Genomic DNA, 15481 nt, shown 5'->3' with positions numbered 1-15481 from the left:
CACCAACAGTCTGATCCCTCTGATCTCATTCTGATGAATAGGTATATATGAGTCCTTTAGCCCTAGGTTTCTAACATGTCCATCTAACAGCTGTATCAGATATTTCAAAATATGAAAAGAAATACTTCAGCACTAACAAGATTTTTGGAATCCCTGAATCAATGGATGGCATCAGAACAAGTTATAAATTATAGAAGCCCCAGACAGAGCCAAATTTCAGGTTTCAGGTAACAGCTCCTAACTCTGACACTTAGAGAACGTTCAATAAAAAGTGTGCACTTGGGTATTAAAGACAAAAATAAAACTATTCCCCCTCCCCCCATCATAAAATGTTTTTGAAAGTAAGTACTAAATCAATAGAGAGTTTTTTAGAGAAACCCTTTGTTATAAGTCCATTGTATTTAATATTCAAACATTTGTTGCTTAGCATTTCCCATGATTTACCAAAAGTTTGTAAAGCAAAAGTTTGTTTTACACACAATGTTTCTAACTTCTGTTAAAATGCCCATTTAGCAGCAACTCAGCCTTCAGTTTTTCATCCATTATCTTTTCAAGCCTACTTGTCTATTACATTAGTGTTCAAGATGCTGGTCTTGGCCAAGGGGAAAAAGAAGGCAATTAAGGTAAAATGAGCTAGGTCTGATGGTTTTCCTGGTGCAAATTCAGCAAACAGTTTTAGCTCAGTTTAACTCTAGTAGTTAAACTAAGCTAGTTTTTACTCTGACCGCATCTCAGTAATGAGGTCAGTTTAGTTAAATTTTTTTTAGTACATATTATCTAAGGCCTCATATAGACATTCAGTTTTTCCTGGGGGAGTCATTTCTCTTGCAGGTGAAACCACAAGTATACAGATGTTTAGGCTTCTTCTCCCAGGGTAAGAAGTGGCTGCTCTAGAATAAAAGTAACCTGGGAACAACAAGGGTTACATCACTCCCAGAAGTCTCTCTCCTGAGACAGTGAATGCCTGAATATGCCGTGGCTTCTCTTAGAAGAGAACACAGTCCTTCAGCTTCTACCTCCCACCTCCCCCAGGAGACAATGTGTCACTCTCTGGACTCTGCTGCTCCAGAACACCCCCCCACACTTCACCATTCCCACACTGTGCTGCAGGTAAATGCAAGTTGGCCATAGGCAGTCTGGATGAGTCAATCATGGCTGCCCTATCAACTGCTGCAATCTGTCACCAAGCAGATTAAGGAAGCCTACTGACCACATTATGTATGAACAGTCTGCCCCCATCCCTGGCTGCAGTGTCAACACTGCAAGCTCTCAACTCTTCAGGGCTTCAACGTTTGAATGTCTGTACACAAATCTCTGGGTAAGTTTTTCTATCCAGAGAGCAACCTTGGGAGAGTTCTCCCAGGTTATTGGAATGTGTGTATACAGCCTAAGAACAGCTTTAACTCACCCAGGAAGATGTATAACACTATCACTAGAGCAGCCTAACAAACCCCTGTAAAATTTGTACTGCAAACAGCCAGATCACAAATAGCGTTCTGATATTGTAATTCTACAAACCAATTTTACCAGGTCTCACAATGCACTAATATATTCACAGTGGAGAGAGCTGTCTAATCTACAGTATACAACCTCAGCTGAAATCAAGACAAATATCCTCACTGAGATCTTCGTCGCAAGATAAAACCCCTAGATATACTAACGTGTGAGAGGTCCAAATAAAACAACGTCCAAGGCTTTTAGCTGAAGTTTCTGCCTGTGGCTCCGATCAGTTATTTTCAGGTGAGAGATCATAAAAGCAGGTTCATTTACTGCTATCCTGTTGACAATAAATCAAATGTTACATACCAGGTTTTTACATGAGCTACAAAGAACTATACTGTGAAAACACAATACTAGAGCATATTGATCTTTTTGTCAGTTTTACTGACTATATTTACCGTTAAACCAGAGACCAGGAGATAATTTGTTAAATTATCATCAGGAAGTTATTTTTACAAGAGATAAATGAAATGTAGACATGGGACTGTTGGCTGGAAACAGATGACGTTCAAGCATATTATGGCAGCAATAAATAGAACTTCTGGTTTCAGAATTCCATGTGTGCCTCAGTTTTATTTGGGCAAGGACAAAAGAGTAGACTGAAATACATGTCCTCTAGCAGAAAAAAGTAGTTAGAGGCAGCAGATCATTAGAAAACATGAATAACACGTATTATAAAGTAATTCAGAAGGGAAAAAATCACCTGGGAAGTGTTGTTCCTTTGACATTACTGTCTCTGAAATTTTTCTCATACTGAGGAAGTTCAACAAAGTCTATCAACCACTGAAGAGTCTCCTCCTGAGTCCAGTTGTGAACTGTGAGATAAAAGATTGCCTTTGTCAAATGATGCTGAGTTTCAAAAACCATCAGGGCTACAATTGAAAGTAGAATAAAGATGGCAAGATGGGCAAGTTACATAGTCAGCAAAGGAATGGAATCACACAGTAGTACTCACATCTACTAACAATGTGTTCCTGGCAATTTGCCTTTTTTCATTATATGCTCTTTAGAGACAAAGCTGAAGCAAATTACAAGTAAACACATACTTAACCAACAGAAACATTTCTTTATTAAAAATTCCATAGCATAATTTAGAATTTCTCATCTTGAGACCTGCAACAAATGTTCTCAAAGTCAATCTCTTTGCCCTTTGTATCTTACAAAGCTGAATGTATACCAGCAGGTGCTGATTCCATTTAAGGTAATATGCAGAGATCTTAGTGCACAGGCCATGGAGAGGACTCCTTTTTCACTGGAATCTTCATACAAACGCATACCATTTGAACATGTTGGGGGAGTGGGGCAACAAGGAAGAGAGACAGAGAGAGAGAAAAGGAGAGAAGAAATGGAAAAATGGAAAAATATGGGGTTAGGAACGCCAAGGGCATTACAAAAAATTTTTTAAATGCCTGAAGCATCTTGTAGTGGTATAAAGCCTGCAATACTTCCCCCCACCCCATAATTTAGTTCAGAGCTGTTCAACTCATGGCCTACCAGATGCCTATTTAGAGTCAGCCCAGGCACCACTCCTCCCACCATTCTTGCTTATGCTGTTGCTGGAGCCTGCAGGCTTCTCCCATTCTCCTCCAGCTCCTGCTTCTGGCCCATGGGAACTGGGCAATGAAGCCCATGTGGCCCAGGGAGCCCACAGGTCAGGGAGGGGAACCTAGGGCCTGCCTATGGTCAGGAAAAGGGTTTGTGCTAGGCATGTGGCCTGCAAACACTCCAGAACTGGACAGCTGAGTCTTGAATGAATATAGACAAAAGCTGAGAAAATCTTAGCCATTACATTTCTCTATCCACCATTACTCTACTAAAGATTACAGCCAACAGTATACATGCCCTTCTGTTATGGTGAACCATAACCTCAATATAAGCCAACAGTGTGCTCTTGTTGCAAAAAAGTCAACAGTGCCAACAGCATCCTGGGCTGTACGAACAGGAATGTCACTTGCAAATAAAGAGAAGTGATTTTTCCACTCCATTCAGCACTGGTGACACTACACCTGGAGTACCATGTCCAGTTTTGGGCCCCACACTTCAAGAAGGATGTGGAGAGTTTGGAAAAGTATAGCACAGGGCAGTAAAAATGGCCAGGAGTCTGGGAGGCAAGACTGAGGAAACATTGAAAGAACTAGGGTTATTTAGAGTAGAGAAGACTGGGGGGAGGGGGAAGGTGCAGTTGGTAATAGTCAAACTACCTGAAAGGTTTTATAGAGAGGGTGGAGATGAACTTATCTCTGTGCTGTACGGGACAGGGCTAGGAACAATGGCCTCAAGCTGCTTTCTGACTATGAGGGTGGTCAGGCATTGAAAAGGCTACCTAGAGAAGTTGTGGAATTTCTATCCTTGGAAACTTTCAAGAGCAGGTTAGACAGACCCTTTGCTGGGATGGCTCAGTCGGGGACGATCCTGCCTTGAGCAAAAGGCTGGACTAGATGATCTTCTGAGGTCCCCATACTTTTGTAGGATCCTACAAAATGCAAAAACCTCTCTGTTTAAAAACAAACAAACAAAATTTGCTGCCTACTGGGGATTTGAAAGTCTCAGCCTACAGCTTCAGGTATTACAGATCTGTCAGTATAGCTCAAGGCTATAGACAAGCTAGCTTTCAGACTTGGAAGCAATATAGTCATGTTGATGCAGCACACTGTCCCAGGTTATGAATCCAGGATCAGCATAGCTACAATTGCTTCTGGTTCTGCCTTACATGTACCAATACTCCCAAAAGGCCATGGACAGATACTCTTGCAACTTCAAGGGCAATTGTTTTACCTAACTATAAATGCAAACTTTCAGAGAGCTTGCAAACTTTAAGATCCTCTGCATTATAAAGAATTAAAGTACTGGCTTGAACTATCCATCACTAGCTTTGTGTTTCTCCAAGAATTAAACCTGCATAAGTGGAGGTCCAGTAGAGTGTTGAGACTCCTTTGGAAAATTGACCTTAAGGTATCCTCTCAATAGAGAAATTTGACAGGTATCCTTTACCAAAAAATATTCTGACAGACATTTGTAGTCTTTTATTTACACTGGAGACAGCAGGATGGTTTATAGTCTAAACCACTGCTATCCAACTTCTAAGTAGTCATGAGCCGCGTGCCCTACAGGTCGCACCAGCGGAAGCCTCAAAAAGCACAGGCCACACCAGGGCAAGCCTGGACCACCTGCCATGAAGCCTGACTTTCCAATACTGCTGTACCACATGCCTACAAGGGCTACCCCCTGCCACTGCACCATGCAGGCACCCCACTCCTAACCCCTCCCCCCCTCCAACATGCACAGCTGCACTGTATGCTCAGAGGCCTGGTCTCACCCTCAGCTCCCCACACAACCTCCTTCAGCTCCCCACGTCACCTGCCAAGGTGGGGACAGGCAGTGGAAGTTTGAGGAAAAAGGAGGAGCCCAGAACTCTGGCTGCTTTTGCAGCCAGAGCAATGGGGACGTGGAAAAGGCAGAATGGCAGCTGGATAGGAGCCACAACAAACCCCTCATGGTCTACATGCAGCTTGTGGGTCAGTAGTTGGATAGCCCTGGTTTAAACTACAAAGCTTAGTATGACTAATACAAGAGGTGAAGTTGCATCAGGGATTCTTAAGAGAATTACTAAGCACAAAATAAGTAATGAGTAACTAAAAAATCAAGTTTAAAGGACTTCCAGTTTCACAGGCGCTTTTAAACCATTTCTAACATCACTACAGCTTTACAAATAAATAGTACTCAAGCTGCACCTCCTCACTACTTTGCCCTTTTCTGCAATTACTTTTTCCTTGTTTTTAGCTTGCAAATCCTTCCATTTTCTGGGCATTATTTTTCCACTGTACAGAATCCTGTTTTACATAGAAACATGACACTGATACATTTCATAATGAATTATTTTTTTCATTTTAAGGAATTGTGGTATCATAGTAGTTAGGGTCAGGAGGGATCTGAACAGATCATCTAGCCTGACCCCCTGCCACAGGCAGGAATGAATGCTGGGTTCACAAGACCCCAGACAGGTGATCATCTAACCTCCTCTTGAATTTGCCCAAGGTACGGGCGAGGACTACTTCCCTGGGAAGTTGGTTCCAGATTTTGGCCACCCTAACTGTAAAATATTGCCTTCTGATCTCTAACCTAAACCTATTCTCCATCAGCTTATTACCATTGTTCCTTGTCATCCCAGGTGGTGCTGGGAAGAAAAGGGCTCTGCCTATTTGCTGTTGATCTCCCCTGATGAGTTTGTAGGCAGCCACCAGGTCCCCCCCAGCCTCCTCTTGCTGAGGCTGAACAGGTTCAGGTCCTTCAGTCTCTCCTCGTAGGGCCTGTCCTGCTGCCCTCTCACCAAGCAGGTGGCCCTCCTCTGAACCCTCTCCAGGCTGACCACATCCCTTTTGAAGTACAGTGCCCAGTACTGGACGCAGTACTCCAACTGCGGCCTGACGAAAGTTGCATAGAGGGGGTGTATCACCTCTCTGGACCAGCTTGAGATGCATCTTTGGATGCATGACAAGGTATGGCTGGCCTTGCTGGCTGCGGTATGCCATTGGTAGCTCATGTTCCTCTTGGAGTCAATAATGACTCCAAGATCCCTTTCCACCTCTGTGCTTTCAAGAAGGAAACTCCCCAGCCTGTATGTATGCTGTGGATTCCTTCTCCCAAGGTGCAGCACCCTGCATTTGTCTACGTTGAACCCCATCCTATTCTCGTCTGCCCACTTTTGTAGTCTGTCTAAATTTAGTTCCAGCCTCTCTCTCCCTTCAAGTGTGTCCACCTTGCCCCACATCTTAGTGTCATCAGCAAACTTGGACAGCGCGCCTTCCACCCCCTCGTCCAGGTCGCTGATGAAGATATTAAACAGTGCAGGCCTGAGGACCGAGCCCTGGGTGACCCCACTGCTCACATCTCGCCAGGTTGAGTACAACCCGACCACCACTACACTTTGGGTGCACCCCATCAGCCAATTTTTTACCCATCCAACTCTGTAGGCATTAATGCCACAGTCACTTAATTTATTGATGAGGATGGGGTGAGAGACAGTGTCAAAGGCCTTCTTAAAGTCTAGAAAGACTACATCCACGGAGACACCATCATCCAAAGATTTAGTTACTTGGTCATAAATGGCAATCAAGTTGGTCAGGCAGGACCTGCCTTTGATGAACCCATGCTGATTGCCCCTGAGCATGATCTCCCCTGCAGGCCACCCACAGATGTGCTCCTTGATGATTCTCTCCAAGATCTTCCTGAGCACCGAGGTGAGGCTTACAGGCCTATAGTTGCTTGGGTCCTCCTTCCTCCCTTTCTTGAAAATTGGGACCACATTAGCCAGTTTCCAATCCCACAGCACCTGGCCAGATGACCACGAATGCTCATACAGCCGGGCCAAGGGCTCTGCGATGACCCCTGCCAGCTCCCTCAACACCCTTGGGTGGAAGGCATCTGGACCTGCAGATTTAAAAATGTCTAGCCCTTCCAGAAGATCCCTAACTACATCTGCACTGACTGAAGGCCTGACAGAGCTATCCCCGAGACTGTCCCTACCTCTGGTAGGTGGGATGTCCCGGTCCCTGTTCAAGAAAACAGAGGCAAAGAAACTGTTAAAAATATCAGCTTTCTTGTCTGGCATAGCCACAAGATTACCATTTGTGTCTTGCAGGGGCCCTACATTGCCTGGTGCCCTCTTCTTGCTCCCAACGTACTTGAAAAAGGACTTTTTGTTGTCCTTAATCCTGGACACTAGCCTGAGTTCCATCTCTACCTTGGCCTTCCTAATACACCTCCTACACTCACGGGCCAAGGAGGAGTACTCCTCCTTGGTGATAGCTCCTCTCTTACACTGGTTGTACACCCCCCTTTTAGTCCTCAGGCATTCCTGAATGCCCTTGCTGAGCCAAGGGGGTTTCTGAGCACTCTTACCCACCTTGCTACTCTCAGGGACTGTTGTCCTTTGGGCCTGGAGGATCGCCCCCTTAAGGTACAACCAACCCTGGTGGACTCCCATCTCCTCTACCTTCTGGGCCCTCAGTGCTTCCCCCACTAGTCTCCTAAGCTCACTGAAGTTGGCCCTTCTCAAGTCAAGGGCTTAAGCCTTGGTGTAAGTCCTTGACACCCTGCGTTGGATAGTGAAATCCAGCAGATGATGATCGCTATTGCCCAGGTGGTCAAGGACCTGCAGTCCCCTCACCAGGTCATCCCCCAGGGCCAGGGTCAGGTCCAGCAAGGCGTTACCCCTAGTGGGGCTGTGCACTTTCTGGATAAGGTGAAGGCAATGTAATAAAGCCAGGAACCTACTTGAGTGGTCAGACTTGGCTGTCTGTTCCTCCCAGAAAATGTCTGGGTAGTTTAGGTCACCCATGACAATAACATCCCTTGACCTAACCTCCGTAAGCTGACTAGAGAAGTCTTGGTCCAGCTCTTCCCCCTGGTTGTGTGGTCTGTAGTAGACACCCACCATAAGGTCCCTTTCGCCACACCCCCCTTTGTAGTTTGACCCATAGTGTCTCTGCCCGACCTTCCTCTAACCCGAAGCTAATCCTTGATGATGTGAGGTGCTCTTTGACATAGAGCACAACCCTACCCACCTTTCCTCTCTGTCCTGTCTCTTTTATATAGGGTGTCTCTGTCCTGTCTCTTTTATATAGGGTGTATCCCCGAAGGCCCGTTGCCCAGTCGTAGGTAGGGTCCCACCAGGTTTCTGTGAGCCCTACTAAGTCTGGGTTCTTACTCGCAATCAGGAGGCACAGTTCCTCCTGCTTACTCCCCATACTATGTGCATTAGTGTAGAGGCACCTGAGGCCTCCTGAGGGTATACATGCCTCCCTCCCACTCCCAGGACAGTTGTGGCCCCCTACTCCCAGGACACTGATGCTTACCTGGGCTTATCATACCTGTTAAAATGAATAGTTTGTCCCCAATATATTCCAATATGTTCCAGTTCAGCCAACATGCATAAAAGCTACAGAAAATGTTTTTATTAAAAAACAAGGCATTTGGCCATAACTAGAAGTGACGGCACCAAGGCATATTAACACTCAATGAGAAAAAAAATGAGGTTTCAGGAATCTAGAAGTTTCCTGTAGGAATGTTTGTTAAAGACACACACACACTAATATATATGTATGTGTGTGTGTGTGTGTGTGTGTGTGTGTACACACACACGCGTGTACACACGCGCGCATACACACACACACACGCATTAGTTCATTCAGATGAGATAGGTCATTAGGTATAAATTTGATATATGCAAAGGCTGACCCCCCTAGATCCCCTGCCAGCCCAGGGCTCCTCCATCTGGGCTCCATGTGCTGCAAGGGGGCTGGGCTGAGGCACAAGGGTACTTCAGCATGGCGGCTGTTTGTTCCTCAGCCAGCTGATCCGCAGCACGTGGAGCCCAATCAGAGGAGCTCAGGGCTGGCAGGCTGACCCCCTGGATCAGGCTGCCAATACACTCCAGCATTTATTCGTGGATATTAATTGCACATGTAGACATGCCCAGTGAAATCCAACCGTTTTCAAGGCTTCCATATTACTAGTGAGCAGACTGATAAAAATAAGAGTCAGCAATGCTCCTTTTCCTGCCCCAGCTGCTAATTCACTTTAGACCCTGTTAACCTCTGTTTCTTATTTGACACTACAAAGTTCCTTTGTATTGTCAAGGTATTGTGAAGTTTAAATCATGTTTTAGCAATTTCCTTATCAAAACATGTTCAATTGACAAGAGGTTCCAATTTGCAAGGTCCTAGTTAAAAGGTATTTGTATACTGAACACACGGTAAATAAATCAATGAGTGCAGAACCTTAAACTCCATTTTAGTCTTTTTTTTTTTTTTTTTGTTATTAGAAGCATAGAAAAATATCACCAGGGATCCGGGTTTTCCATTTCCCATGGAAAAATGGAGTAAACCACAGATGTTAAACTTTTACCAAGAGGTAAATGCGGATTTCTTGTTTTACAAGAGAAACTGGTGGATTTTGTCATTTTGAAATGAGCTTCCTGCAGGCTGGCAGAGTCCAGCCTGTGGGGACCTGGGAGGGAGCGGAAGGAAGGCAGAGAGACGGGGACACCACGTGCATGGACATTCACATGGTCCCAGGCAGCCTGCAGAGCAGCTCTAGCAGGTAAGTGGCAGGGGGTGGTGGGGAGGAGAGAGAGCTGGGCAGGGCTGAGGCTACTGCCCAGCCAGGCAGGGCTTGGGGCTGCAACGCGTGGGTGCAGGGCCCCAGCGGGGAGCAGGACAGGGCCGCGGGTGGCTTGTCTGGGGGAGGGTGAGGGCCGGCTCCCCACTGCCATGCACGCTCCTGGGGGCAAGGGAGACCCACACCCCGCAGATCTGTACCCAGGGCAGGTGCAGACACAGGCTGCGGGCTCGGGCTCATGCCCTGCTTCCCTCCTCCTGGGCCTCCAAACCCCAGCAGGCACGGCCCAGTGCAGCTGGGAACAGCGGGGCAGTGCAGAGATCTTGCCGGAGCTGGCCCTCCCAAGCCCACAGCAGAGGGGAGAGGAGGCAGGGGGCTGTGGACCCGGGTCTAGAGCCTTGGCAGCTGGGTCCTCTTTGAGCAGGGCTGGGGGAGCAGAGGCTGTGGGTGGGGGGGCAAGTGGCACCAGAAAGGCTGTGGGGGCTGTGGGTGCACCAGCAGAGCCAGGGCTGTGAGGAGGGCTTTAATTTTAATCACGTATTTTGCGTTTTTGAGCAGAGATTTTGGATTTTTTTTTTTATCAGAGAAAACCAGGATCCCTGAATATCAAGCACAAAAGAACCCTCCTTGATGCATTTACTTAAAATATATCTACCAAAATAAAATAAAAAAGAGCAAACAGTAAAGCCAGTACAGAATGCCCAAGTCAATCATTAAACAGCTTCTCTTGAGCTGGTTAACTAATCTGGTTGGCTTTAAATCTGACTACTTTAAAATGATATTTACACTCCAGGCTCCTATGCTCAGTTACGGAATTTGCAATGAGCAGGGATGGTTGAACTATTGAAGGCAACTCAGTACTCTTTAAAACCTTTAGATTTTCTCGCTCACATACTAGAACATTAGCAGTATATCCCTTTTTGGGCCTGTTGCAAGACAGCTGTTCCAGGGGTTTCATTCGTAGTTTGAACTTGTAGTGGGAGGGGGAAGGGGGCCATTTAAAAATTATTCATCAATTAAAATACGGGGAAAGAGCTTCAGTGATGAGTATGATGGGCATTTCCAATTCTCAATATTTTCTTGTTCTCTATAAATGCATCAAATTTACCATTAGGTGCATCCTAACCATTAAAAAAGAAAGGTAAAGCCTTATGATTCCTGAGCAATGATGGTCAGCAAAAATGCATGCCATTTGATCAGGCAGCAATAGCAGTCAAAGCATGAGTGGGAACTAGTAACCTCCTCTTGATACAAACTTTCTATACAACATTCATCACCTCAACACTAGGCTACTTCAAAGGACATTTTATGAAGCAATTGTTTAAATCCATTCAAAAAAAAAAAAAAAAAAAGCAAGCCAGCCAGCCAGCCAGCACAGAATGTACTGCTCTGTTTATTAAATACCTCTTAGCATAAGCATGATGCCAGCCATTATGTGCCTGAACTGTTCACCTTTTGAATTCCATGTAAAAGTCCTACAAGATTTATAGTTAAAAAAGCACTACACCTGTTGATCACAGGCAAAAGAATATAGGAGGGAAATACAGCAAATGAATGCAAACAAACTCTGACTTTGGGTCCAGACAAATTTTACAATTGTTTGGTTTTATGCTTTCTCTGTAAAATATTTTAACGTATGCATGGGCAAAGTTTCAAAGAAATAATTTGAGACTTGGCAAATAAAACAAGGTAACATGCAAATGCAACCTTTTCATTTTTATGTAGTTCAGGCCTCACCACTACAGTACAGTATTTTTGAGAAATTGTGTCTAATAGAATATCTACTGAATTCTAGAACAGAATATCTAAATGCTTCAGAGACTAAATGATTTCATAGATTTCATAGACATAAGGGCTGGAAGGGACCTCGGAAGATCATTGAGTCCAGCCCCCTGCCCGAGGGGCAGGAAGTCAGCAGGGGTCATAGGATCCCAGCAAGATAAGCATCCAATTTTCTCTTGAAGGTGTTCAATGTAGGTGCTTGAACCACCTCCGGTGGCAGGCTATTCCAGACCTTGGGGGCTCGGACAGTAAAGAAATTCTTCCTCATGTCCAGCCTGAAACGATCTTGCAGTAGTTTATAACTGTTCGACCTCGTCATCCCTTGGGGCGCTCTGGTGAACAAACGTTCCCCCAGATACTGGTGGTCACCCCTGATAAACTTATAGGTGGCCACCAGATCACCCCTGAGCCTGCACTTTTCCAGGCTAAAGAGCTATAACATTTGTCTTTTGATTAGATAAATGGTAACTGTAGCAGGTACTGTATACTCAAAGCACCAAGGCAGAATTTGGAAGAAGGTTTGCAACCTGTGATCTGATCATGCTATGAGATTCTTTAACTCTACTCTTAATTCTGTACTCATACTGCATTGCTGGTATGCTTCTCTCATCTCCAATCAAAACCAAGGTTACCAGTAAACAAAACCAATGCCCAGCCCCAGCCCTGAACCAAGACTGCCCTGGACTGGCCCTGCATGCTGCACACGCCCCAAACTGGCCCCAGTGTGTAGGCCCAATCTGGCCTGCAGACAGACCATCCCGATGCCACTCATTCAGCCTGTGGTACCTGATAAATGTGATAACCCTGATCTAATGGATAAACCAATGCTTAATGTGACAACAAGGTTAACTAACAGAAGTTTTAAAATTAAGTTGGTTGATAAAATTACTCAGATTTGATGGATTAAAAAACCGCTTAAAATGGCCAAACTAAAAGTGCCAGTTCTGTTGGCCCAAATTTGAGTGCAATCACATTCAAAGTCTCTGCGTGGTGTCATAAACCTCCAACACTGTGTGAATAATCAACATATTCTACCTCTGCTGAATAGAGTAAGACTCATCACTGCTCAAAAGCCAGCTAAAGAAATTACCTATGCCTTCATCCAGCTGCCCTAGTTCATTCAACAACCGGTGCCTTCCAGGGTGCACTTTGCAGTCTGGCACCAGAGGTTGTGGTAGAGCCATCAGAACTACATGGGTGTGCACATGCTCAGACAACGCGGTGGTGGCACCTGCCATCTACTAGAGAGCGCCAAGTACAGCTCCAGCATTGAAAATGAAACAAGATGTTTTCTGTCCGTCTCCAGGTGACCTTAAGAAGGGGTGGAGTAGTTGTGGGGAATGATCTTATGGGGTTTTCCTCCCTTGAAAATTAATTTTCTGTAGTCATCTTCCATAGGCATGTCTACTGTAAACGAGAAAGTGTTTTCTTTATAGCTGCTTTAGCTATTTATTAGAGGGTCATAAAGTTTATTTTCTTAGAAGCAACCTTTTAAGCAGTCCAACACAAAAATTCAAATCAGGTTACATAGCTATCCATCATGCCAAGCAACTTAAGGAAAGTTAAAGTAAAGTTGCACAAAAGGAGCTTATTAATCAGTAAAACACTGCGGGCTCTATTTACCACAGAATTAATTTTCTGTGGAATCCGTTGGAGATTTTCCAAGGATTACCCACTCCGGGATTCATGGCAACTAATTCTGCATCAGAAGAATTCTCAACTCAAGTGCTAAAAATCAGCTTTTCTAGCTGAGGAAACACCCCTTTCCTTGAAGAGCCTCTTGCTCAGCTTACAAACATGATCTCCTGTAAGCCCCACTCTAGAACTGAGCAAATTTTCCACAAAGCTTTTCTAACAAACCAACCCCTCCTCCTAAAACATCCATTATTAATGCCCTATTAACAATGCCCCAAACATATATGAAATATTGTACCCAAGACAGATATTCATTGTAACACCTCTCACTGTTTTCCATGCTTCTTAAAAATGACAGCCTCAAGAAAAGGCCAAACACACTGCAGTCGGCTATGCAACTGATAAGTGATATACCCAGTTCTGTCCTAAAGCCATAATATAGATGTTATTATTAATTTCAAAATTCATGGACAGTTATCATATCACTATGGTGTTCCCTATTTCAAAGCCTAGAGAAATAGTGTGATTTTTCATTTAATCTTTTAACAGCTGGTAAACATTTATATTTGAAAGGCAATTTCTATAAGGAATTAGACCAGGGCTCACAGAACTGAATGAAACTCTGTGCATACAATAAAATGAGGAAAATGGGGCAAAAAGGTTAAGCAACCTGCCTAGAACCAAACAGCAAGCAAGGAGGAGGCAGAACTCATTAAGTACTCAACTCCCAATACAGTGCTCTAGCTCCCAGATCATGCCAACTCCTTTTTGAATCCTATCTTTGGCCATAGCTATGATGCTGACATACCTAACAGGTGGGAAGAGAGGAAGAGGGGTATTGTTAAGAGGTAGTAATCGTATGATCATATGAAAAAGATGCAGACCAATCCTAATCACTTGTTAGGATGCCACATGCCAACATGGTTGACAATGGTGACTGTAGGATGAATTAACACTGCCGCCTTCGTCATTTTTTGCTTCTTTACATATCTTGGCTCACATCAATTTACTGCATGAGGCAGCAATTTTCTTAGCAGCAATACAAAATGCTTCTGTGCCATTAACATCAGTGTTTCCAGTCCAACCTGATTCCTTTTCGGACAAAAGTGTAAGCTGGATGGTGCTACTCGGTAGGAAGAAAGGAATAAGACCAGGACACTAGGTCAAAAGCACTCAGAACAATTCACTTTTGAATCACGAAGTGCGCAGAGAAGCAGACGTGACACGGTATAGTATTACCTTGTAAAAGTAAACACAACAGGACTTCTAGTAGAATTTGAACAGTGGTGCCAGAAGAAAACACCAGTATAAAAGATGTAACTGCCACTACTATACATCCCAATACCAAGAACACAAAGGAAACTAAACTGAGTAATGAAAGACTTAAGCAACTCTGATCTCATACATTCAATAGTTTAATATTACAAAGTATAGCCATTTCCTCTTCCAGAGAAAGAAGGGTTTACGAGACTGTACTAGTCCCATCTGGAATGGAATTCAATGTTATGTAATGCATCCGCAACCATGCTTGGCGTGCACGCATTTCCACTGTCTGGATATTTAAAACCTGAGATTGCCAATGATCAAGAATGTGCAATGGAACCATAACATCTCTTTATGGTATGCAGTTATTCCCAGTTGCTGAAAGAACATCTGTTGTGCAATGCTAACCCAAAATAAGACAGCCCATCATAAATAGTGATATGTAGCCAGCCCCCATCTTTATCCACTGATGAAGAAAACTCCAAACTTGAAGTCATGTTTTCCTTTCAACAGAGAAGAGAAGAACTAAAGCAATACAGATGAGAACTCATATTTACAAAAATAGAACACTACTTTAATTCATAGTTTCAAGGTCACATTCCCCAGCAAAGTTGGCTATTGTGGTAAAGAATGCCCACCTCCATCTGCCACTAGCTAAAAGAATGTGGTTCCAATAGGATTAGACATCATTCAGCAACTCTGATCCACATGCTTATGAGTTCTAGGCCTAAGTGTTTCAACTCCCTGAGGGGGACGACATGACATGTTTACTGAAGAGTTGACTAATTAGCTCCTCCAGTACAACATCAGCATCTAGCAGAGCTATTCGGCAAGAGTAAACTAATTAACTCTGCCTCAGCATAGCAGTGGCAGATACTAGTACTATCCTGTGGCAGAGTACTTCACTCCACCACTACACCCATGTTGACAGGGACCCTATAGCAGCAGTGCTCAACCTCTCCAGTGTATGCCCTGAATAAGGCCCACAAACTGCCTCTGTGTGCCACATTTGACTTGCAAACTGCCCCTGTGGGCTGCATGACATGTCCAAGGCTACAAACCAACTCTGTGCATTGGGTCTGGGGCCTCAGACTAGCCCAATCCATCCCACAGGGCCATGGCATCCAGTTTGAGGAGCTCCAAATAGGTCCAAAAATTCAGCGACAGGAGAGCAGTGGCAGCA

General features: G+C 44.5%; 1 protein-coding gene across 2 annotated transcripts in view; it reads right to left on the bottom strand.

Moving 5' to 3' along the window:
* Nucleotides 1–15481, bottom strand: part of STIM2 (stromal interaction molecule 2) — a 149540-nt gene that overhangs the window by 16525 nt on the left and 117534 nt on the right. For both annotated transcript variants that reach the window (XM_059721619.1, XM_059721620.1), the window contains exons 4-5: nucleotides 2204–2315; nucleotides 1662–1777 (exon numbers count right to left, since the gene is read on the bottom strand). In XM_059721619.1, the coding sequence (XP_059577602.1) occupies nucleotides 1662–1777; nucleotides 2204–2315 (228 nt within the window). The remainder of the gene's footprint in view (nucleotides 1–1661; nucleotides 1778–2203; nucleotides 2316–15481) is intronic.

Source organism: Alligator mississippiensis, chromosome 2 (assembly GCF_030867095.1).
Source record: "Alligator mississippiensis isolate rAllMis1 chromosome 2, rAllMis1, whole genome shotgun sequence".
Taxonomy (NCBI): Eukaryota; Metazoa; Chordata; order Crocodylia; family Alligatoridae; genus Alligator; species Alligator mississippiensis.
The sequence above is the reverse complement of the archived record's forward strand: the minus strand, read 5'-3'. Positions and strand labels throughout refer to the sequence as shown.